General features: G+C 53.1%; 1 protein-coding gene across 2 annotated transcripts; it reads right to left on the bottom strand.

Moving 5' to 3' along the window:
• Positions 1-884: 884 nt before the first annotated feature.
• Positions 885-3,008, bottom strand: nicn1 (nicolin 1). Of its 2 annotated transcripts, none has more exons than XM_057031674.1 (6): positions 2,637-3,008; positions 1,714-1,893; positions 1,515-1,631; positions 1,369-1,437; positions 1,185-1,289; positions 885-1,019 (listed from the first exon to the last, which is right to left on the bottom strand). In XM_057031674.1, the coding sequence occupies exons 1-6, from the start codon at positions 2,763-2,765 to the stop codon at positions 978-980; spliced, it is 642 nt and encodes a 213-aa protein (XP_056887654.1). In that variant the 5' UTR covers positions 2,766-3,008; the 3' UTR covers positions 885-977. The 2 variants fall into 2 exon arrangements, with proteins under 2 accessions (XP_056887654.1, XP_056887653.1); XM_057031673.1 differs by having other exon boundaries at positions 1,515-1,637; positions 2,637-2,986.
• Positions 3,009-9,125: the final 6,117 nt, after the last annotated feature.

Raw genomic sequence — 9,125 nt, forward strand, 5'->3', positions numbered from 1 at the left:
CACATGCTGATTTTGTCGAACTGGTTTTAAAGTTTTTGTGGGTGGAGCTAGCAGGTGAATGGGCGGGGCCTCTGTTTGGTGAGGGCTGCGGTTGGACAGGTGTGTTTTTGTGTGTAAATCTAATAAAAGGAGGTTTATTTTAAATTCACAAATACCTCAGCGCTGACACAGGTGCATCATGGGTAACAGACACAAAACAAGAAGATGCTTCTTTTTAAAACATTTAGTTTTCAGGAAAATAAACGAATCAGTTGTATTTTAGTGCAGGTGGGCGGAGTCAGCTCATAGGTTCTGACGTCGAATGTAAAGCACAATGCAATCGCCCGTATATGTGTTGCCATGGAAACACAGGAGACAGCCCGACCCGAAGCTCCTGATGACGTCAGAACCAGGACACTGACGCTAGTATTAGCCGTGTTGCTTCACCCACGTTGGCCGTCGGCCTGAACAGGCTCCCAAGTTTGGGCTCGACAGACGTGGCTTCGGGTTCCGGAGGGAATTCTGTTGTCTTGCTAATTGTCCTCTTGATCCGCGTCTCCAACAGTTTAGGGAATGAGCAACAACTCCTGGACGCTGCGTCTCTAAGGAATCACGCATGTTGTCATAGAAACGGTGACAGAAGAATTTTTCTCTTCTGATTTGAGGTGATCAGCTGTTCCACCTGTGACCCAGGAGTTCTGAAGGTCAAAGGGCAGGTCGGGAGCAGCAGCTCCATCTAGTGGTCAATTCTGTCCCTTCACATACTGAATCTGACCTGAACAACATGGCTGGGACCCGGGACGGGCGACGCCGTTGACACCTGAGGTTTGACACTTTCAGCTCCCGACGTCGTCTCTCCGGAGGAATCGCATTATTCCGGCCGTTGAGTCATGGACAGAAACAGATTTAAACTCTTTAAGGTTTTTATTGACAACAGAAAAGCTGATGATTCCTTTGAAAGTCACGTTTTAGGCAGCAACCTGATGACATCATCAAAGCTACGTGAGGGACAGCAGGTCCAGATGGTAGCAGCCGTCGACCTGACAAACATGAGGGAACGTTAATGACAAGCCCGGGCTGACTGAACAGCTCATTAGCATTTAGCTGATACATGGGTGGAGCCAGGAAGGGTTCAGCGCGTTCCAACCTTCATCCTGTCCTTTAGGTGGTTTGAGTTGTGGATACAGGAAGTAAAACTGACTCACGTCAAATCGTCCAATGGAAGCGTTGGTCTGCTGGGTCTGCATCACCTCGGTGAGGGCCCACATCTGCTGGATGCTGGAGGAAACCGCGTGGGGGTCTGGGAGATCCTGGAACCAAACATGGCCCCCAAGAACCCACCAGCATTGAGCATCAATGGGAGAAAAACGCCAAAGATTGTGAGATCACCTGGAGGTCAAGATGTTGGTCCACCACCGTCAGGTCGGACAGCCAATCAGAGAGGTCCTTGTCTGGATCCTGGAGACGAGGAAGAGCAGGAAGGATGTCAGTATAGGCCCCGCCCCTCCACGCTGCCTCTTTAGAGCAGAGATTACCGGGTTTCCAGCGCTGCTGTGGGGGTAAATCTTTATGTCCTCCAGGGTGAAGTTCAGCCAGACGCAGGACGGCTGTCGGAGGATCAGCCTCACGGACGACACGTGATCCGGGGGCACCTGCATCTGCAACCAGACCAGCGTCACGCTGACATCACAGCCCATCCTGGAGGGGGCGGGGCCACACAAGCAGCACCGTCACCTGTGTCCTGTGGATGCAGCAGGAGTCCTGGGAGCCCCCCTCGGTGTGGGGGTCGTGCATCAGCCGCAGCTCCTTCAGGGCCGTGCACCACCTGGCGGCGGCCTCCTGCCCGGGGCCCCTCCTCAACAGGCGCAGCGTCACAGAGGCCGTGTAGAAGTTCGTAAAGGTGATTTTTTCAATCTGAAACGCAGCAAACACGTTGTGAAAAAGCATCCTGCGTCTCCGTGGCAACCCTGCTCCCAACACGGCCGACCTTCAGCGCTGGTGTCTTTCTGTTGTGATGAAGGTCACAGAAAATCAATAACAAGCAACGATGCGGAACCTCAAACCTGCTGGTTTATGCAGAGGCAAAAGGAGGCCGACCAGCATCAGAAAGACAAACCATGTGCTACCACGTGGTTGTGTTTTCATGATTCATCACAGCACACACACATCTGCTGGTCTCCTGGTCATGCACAGCACTCATCTCCACACCTCCGCTCAGCTAGCTGCTAGCTGCTGGAAGCTACGCTGCCTGGCTCCCTCTATCGGTCAAATATCTCATTACAACGCACCTGCAGTAAAGAATAAGTCATTTTATATCATAAATATATGATATAATAATGTTGCTGGGATTCCAGGGGTGCTGCACATGTAGCAAGGGAGGTTCACGGAGATCCTATTAGGTAGGCCAAGTTCAAATAGGCGAGGAGGAGGGCAGGACAAAATAGATCTGCACACATATCTTTAATGTGAACAGTAACAGATATTAAAGCACCAGTTGATCTTATTCAGAATGAAACACACCAGGGGGAAAATGTTTCAGGACCTGAGAACAGCCTCCTTAAAGCTCAAAAAAAGGACTACAATACCCAGCATGCACTGTACCAACACTGCTGAGAAAGCGCAGGTAGAGTTTAGCGGACTCCCGTGGAACAGCTCACGTTAACAGTTTTCCCAACCGGAAGGCTGACATCCAGGACACAGACGCCAGAGCGAGCGGCCGCTTCTGCTCCTCCGATGTTCAGGAAAACGGCAGGTTTGATGGTGCAGCTCACAGCCTGATCATCCATCCCTTGATTCCTTCTCTGGAAACAGGAAGTGACGAGACAGCCCCCGGGACTCCGCCCACACAGCTGTCAATCATAGTTTCAGCGCAACTTTCAAGTTAAATGTTCCCTAAAGAACTGTGGGACGTTCTACCGAATCAAGTGTGTGTGTGTGTGTATGTGTGTGTGTGCGCGCGTGTGTGTGTGTGTGTGAGTGAGAGAGAGAGAGAGTTGAGGTGTATTGTATAGTATCGGACAGCTAGCTAGCTGTTAGCACACTAGCCAACCGAGTTAGCGGACTCTACTTCCGGGTCGTAACCTAGGCAACAGGGAGCTTCTTAAAGGGAGCTTTCGCAGATATATTTTTATTTATGTGGCGATTAAGATGGTTATGATAATGTCTTGATAAATCCGAAGTGTTTTTATTCGCAGACGCAACATCAAAGCTGCCATATTCTAGATGAGAGACAACAACTTAATAATTGTCAGGATATTAAAACGCGGCACTAATTCACCTCTGAGTCCAGTTTAGAGGAAACAGGAAACACACAAACGTCCTGTCATTGCTGAGCTGTACAGCAGGGGGCAGCGTTGCTCCGGGTTAGTTCTGTAGAACTTTAAAGCTCTGAGCAGCTTCAAATCCAGGAGGATTAAAGAGGCCTGAAACATAAAGTGACCGCTGATCGATCAGGATGTGATCGATCAGCGGTAACTTTATGTTTCACCACCATCACCACCATCACCACCATCGATCACGTCCTGATCACATGCTCCCTAAAGAACTGTGGGACGTTCACACACACACACACACACACACACACACACACACACACACACACACACACACCACACACACACACACACACACAACACACACACACACACTCACACACACACACTTACACTCACACACTCACACACGCACACTCACACTCACACACACTCACACTCACACTCACACACACTCACACACACACACACACAGGAACCTGCAGGAACACCAGTCCCTCAGAACTTCCTCTGACCTGTGTCTGTTGGTTCAGCACTTCTCTAAATGTGGCCTTTCTCCTGTAAACCACCACACGAGCTGCAGCACGTCTGTGGAAACATTCCCAGCATACCGATCAGTGTTGACACAACCCGCGCACACACACACACACACACACACCTACAGTAACTACACACAGACACACACAGGCTGCTTTATCTGTGGCCCAGCCTCAGATCCACAGAAGGTTCCTCCGGCTGGAGGCCCTGATCTTAAAGGGGCAGGAAACCGTGTCAGGAGCCACACCTCCCTTGACCTTTGCCCTCTGAACTCTGCCCCACCCACCTGTCACCTTGGAGAAGTCCTTGGAATTGTGAAGCACCTGTTAGAGCAGCTTCTGTCTCTCCTGTTTCTCCATTGTGTCAGATCCTCTCCTTCACCATCACCATCATCACCATCATCACCACCACCACCAGCACCACCACCAGCACCACCAGCACCACCAGCAGCACCAGCACCACCAGCACCACCACCAGCACCACCACCAGCAGCACCAGCACCACCAGCAGCAGCACCACCAGCAGCACCACCAGCAGCACCACCAGCACCACCAGCAGCACCACCACCAGCACCACCACCAGCACCACCAGCAGCACCACCAGCACCACCACCAGCAGCACCACCAGCAGCAGCACCACCAGCACCAGCAGCACCACCACCAGCACCACCATCACCATCACCACCAGCACCACCAGCAGCACCACCACCAGCACCACCAGCAGCACCACCAGCAGCACCACCACCAGCACCACCAGCAGCACCAGCACCACCACCACCAGCACCACCATCAGCACCACCACCACCAGCACCACCATCACCACCAGCATCACCAGCACCACCAGCAGCAGCACCACCAGCAGCACCAGCACCACCAGCAGCACCACCACCACCACCATCATCATCATCATCACCATCATCACACCATCACCACCATCATCACACCATCATCACCACCACCATCAGCACCACCAGCACCACCAGCACCATCACCACCATCATCAACCACCATCATCACCACCATCACACCATCATCACCACATCACCACCATCACACCATCATCACCACCACATCACCACCATCACACCATCACCACCATCACACCATCACCACCATCATCACCATCATCACCATCATCATCATCACCACCATCATCACCATCACCATCATCACCACCATCATCACCATCACCATCACCACCATCACCATCATCATCATCACCACCATCATCATCACCATCATCACCATCATCACACCACCATCATCATCACCATCACCACCATCATCACCACCATCATCACCACCATCATCACATCACCATCATCACCACCATCATCATCATGAATGATGAAGGTGATTCTTTTGTATTTATTGAACAAAACCAACCAGATATCAAAGATATGGAGGTGAGACAGATGAGTCACTCAGCGTTGGCCTCTAACACCATTCAGTGGTGACCACGAGCTTCTGCAGGATCAGCTTGGAGTTACCAAAACATCTTTGTTGTGTTGTTGTTTCTCTTTGTTGTGTTGTTGTTTCTCTTTGTTGTGTTGTTGTTTCTCTTTGTTGTGTTGTTGTTTCTCTTTGATGTGTTGTTGTTTCTCCCAACGTCCTCTGGACGTCACTCAAAAGTGCAGCTCAGAGTTTCAGTGAAGTTTCCTGCTGACGGCTCTGAAATCTCCAGTTTATGTGGACAGTTCACACACGTGGTGGAAGAAGATCAGAGGGGGCAGGTGGGTCAGGAGGGTCTGGGCTCTTCTCACCAGATGTTTCCACACCCCAAACATTCATCATTGCTGCACACACACACACACACACACACACACACAGTGGTAACTCTCCAGTGTGTCTTCCATGGTCCTCCTCCTCTCCTGCCCTCTGGTCCAGGAACAGAACATTCCGGCCTCTGCACAGGCGACAGAGGCTTGTGTGTAATTGAAGGTCACTTTAACAACAGCCGTCATTGTTGATGTTCCCTGTTGACTCATTTTGTCATTGGTGATGCTAAATGCTAAATGCTAAAACGTGTAGCACTGTCCTCCCTTCAGTGTGGCTGAGGGGGCGGAGCCTCCTGGCCCATGTTAGCTGACTCACAAGCCTTAAAGTGGATGTGACGTTATATTCAACAAAGGCTAACGTGTTAGCTTAGCTGTAGAAGCAGAATGAAGAGAAAGTGGAGGATTTATCTCATACATGGATGATGCAACCTTCTGCCCTACGAATGAAGGCAGCACTGAAGCAGCAGAACCTGCGTTGATGCAGAGCTTCAGGTGGGAATGTCGTCCACTCAAACAGAATGAAGGTGTGTCCGGAACCTGAGCCTGGACCACTGGGTTCCTCCAGCGTGTCTGAACCTGGACTGGGTTCCTCCACCGTGTCTGAACCTGGACTGGACTGGGTTCCTCCAGCGTGTCTGAACCTGGACTGGGTTCTTCCAGCGTGTCTGAACCTGGACTGGGTTCCTCCAGCGTGTCTGAACCTGGACTGGGTTCTTCCAGCGTGTCTGAACCTGGACTGGGTTCCTCCAGCGTGTCTGAACCTCGACTGGGTTCCTCCACCGTGTCTGAACCTGGACTGGGTCTTCCAGCGTGTCTGAACCTCGACTGGGTTCCTCCAGCGTGTCTGAACCTGGACTGGGTTCCTCCAGCGTGTCTGAACCTCGACTGGGTTCCTCCACCGTGTCTGAACCTGGACTGGGTTCCTCCAGCGTGTCTGAACCTGGACTGGGTTCCTCCAGCGTGTCTGAACCTGGACTGGGTTCCTCCACCGTGTCTGAACCTGGACTGGGTTCCTCCAGCGTGTCTGAACCTGGACTGGGTTCCTCCAGCGTGTCTGAACCTCGACTGGGTTCCTCCACCGTGTCTGAACCTGGACTGGGTTCCTCCAGCGTGTCTGAACCTGACTGGGTTCCTCCAGCGTGTCTGAACCTGGACTGGGTTCCTCCAGCGTGTCTGAACCTGGACTGGGTTCCTCCAGTGCAGCAACACCCACATCTGCCACAGCTGCTCACATACGTTTGTGTGATTGGATCAGACATTTTTCAGGAATTGCTGACACGTGTTTTCCTGAGAAGGTGCTGACACGTCAGTTCTGTTGACATCTTATCAAACAAGTCAAGTGTGTCTCTAAAGAAGTGAGGGATTGTGGGTCGGTGCTGACACAGAGAACGGACCTCAACGGACCAGCTGTGACCTCAGACAGCTTTGGAGTCTCAATCTCCTCTTCCTGCCTCCAGTCCTCTCGTCATCCATCGGTTCTGAAACCTCCATCGCAGATGCTACCATGAATTCAGCCTTCATGTGTGAGGTTAAAAAACGACTGTAGAGGAACTTTAGCATTAGCTTTAGCATTCCATGGACTAAGAAATGTTCAACTCCACGACAAGATGGTCCAGAAAGAACTCTTCATCAGAGGTGAACTGAGGGATCTTCGCAGGTTCTCCTGCAGGCCCTCTGTCCCTGAACCAGCCTTCATGGGCTTCAACGCCACAGAGGACCATTTGTATCACCTGGCGGGGCTGGATGCTCGACTTCCTGTGGCACTATGGCCTTGCCACAGGAAGGTTGTGGGATGTCCAGAGACTTTCCACTCTCTGTGTGGGTTCTCCACCATCCAGGAGCACCAGTGGCGGCTCATATTGACCCTCCAGCCATCATCCAGCCTCTAGTGCTGCATCTGTTCATGGTTGGTGGGGAGCTTAGCACCAGGTTAACCAGTAGATCAAAAGGACACTTGTGATGTTCTGGTCTCTGGTTGGACCTTTGAAGTTCTCTGCCCTGGTGGGAGGAGCCCAGGTGGGAGGAGCCCAGGTGGAAGGAGCCCAGGTGGAAGGAACCCTGGTGGGAGGAACCCTGGTGGGAGGAGCCCTGGTGGGAGGAACAGTGGTGGGAGGAGCCCTGGTGGGAGGAGCCCAGGTGGGAGGAGCCCAGGTGGAAGGAGCCCTGGTGGGAGGAACCCTGGTGGGAGGAACCCTGGTGGGAGGAGCCCTGGTGGGAGGAACCCTGGTGGGAGGAGCCCTGGTGGGAGGAGCCCCATGTGGGAGGAGACCAGGTGGGAGGGGCCCTGGTGGGAGGAACAGTGGTGGGAGGAGCCCAGGTGGGAGGAACAGTGGTGGGAGGAACAGTGGTGGGAGGAGCCCTGGTGGGAGGAGCCCCAGATGGGAGGAACAGTGTTGGGAGGAGCCCAGGTGGAAGGAGCCCTGGTGGGAGGAGCCCTGGTGGGAGGAACCCTGGTGGGAGGAGCCCCATGTGGGAGGAGACCAGGTGGGAGGAACAGTGTTGGGAGGAGCCCTGGTGGGAGGAACAGTGGTGGGAGGAGCCCTGGTGGGAGGAACAGTGTTGGGAGGAGCCCTGGTGGGAGGAACCCTGGTGGGAGGAGCCCCATGTGGGAGGAGACCAGGTGGGAGGAACAGTGTTGGGAGGAGCCCTGGTGGGAGGAACAGTGGTGGGAGGAGCCCTGGTGGGAGGAACAGTGGTGGGAGGAGCCCTGGTGGGAGGAACAGTGGTGGGAGGAGCCCTGGTGGGAGGAGCCCTGTAGTCATCAGGCTTCTTTAAGCTGCTGAGGTCACTGATATTATTAGCAACAGTCTGACATTTGCTGACCGGCTGAACCAGCTGGAGAACCAGCAGCCAGACTGGGGGTCTGGTCTGATGGAAATAGCTGCAGCCTGGTTACCATCAGAGGGGGAGGGGCTGTCGGCGCCATGATGAAGAGAACACAGACGCTGCTGCTGATGTCCCTGCTCCAAGGACGCCGCACAGATCATCCGAATACGCTCCAGATAAAATATGACAATATCATTTACATATTTCTGAACAGCTGATAACAGTTACGACCCACATCCGGCTCCCAGGTGCCGGCGTTTAGGATATAATGAATGGAAGTCCAGCTGGGACTGACTTTATCCGCCTCTTGAAGGCTCCAACCCCACATTCCCCTTCTCTCGCTGGGGGGGGGCTGTTAAAGGGGTGTGTGTGTGTGTGTGTGTGTGTGTGTGTGTGTGTGTGTGTGTGTGTGTGTGTTTGTTTTGTGGTGGTCCCTGGATCTGCTTTGGTCTGAATCAAGCACCGCCTGTGCTTTCCCAGCATGCAACAGTGCAAGTTGAGCTTGTGAGCTTCCTCCAGGTGGGCGATGTCCAGGTGAAAGTCCTGATCTGGCCTCTAGGGGACGTAAGAAGCTCTGCCGATGGCTCCTCATGTTTCACACCAGCCTCCAACCGTCGATAAACCTCCGAGGACACGATCATCTGGTCATTTTAGCAGGAGACAGGAGACAGTTGTCCCTCTGACCCGAGGTGAGACGGCAGCGGCCAGTAGCAGAAATGATGAGCATCAACGTG

Source organism: Takifugu flavidus, chromosome 4, assembly GCF_003711565.1.
Source record: "Takifugu flavidus isolate HTHZ2018 chromosome 4, ASM371156v2, whole genome shotgun sequence".
Taxonomy (NCBI): Eukaryota; Metazoa; Chordata; class Actinopteri; order Tetraodontiformes; family Tetraodontidae; genus Takifugu; species Takifugu flavidus.

What these genes read in the sequence shown, in the direction of transcription:
- nicn1 (XM_057031673.1), bottom strand. Translation starts at nt 2,765, where the DNA reads ATGGATGATCAGGCTGTGAGCTGCACCATCAAACCTGCCGTTTTCCTG. An exon ending in ACCAACATCTTGACCTCCAG is followed by an intron (nt 1,290 to 1,368) that starts GTGATCTCACAA and finishes GTTTGGTTCCAG; the next exon opens with GATCTCCCAGACCCCCACGC. An exon ending in CTTCCATTGGACGATTTGAC is followed by an intron (nt 1,020 to 1,184) that starts GTGAGTCAGTTT and finishes CATGTTTGTCAG; the next exon opens with GTCGACGGCTGCTACCATCT.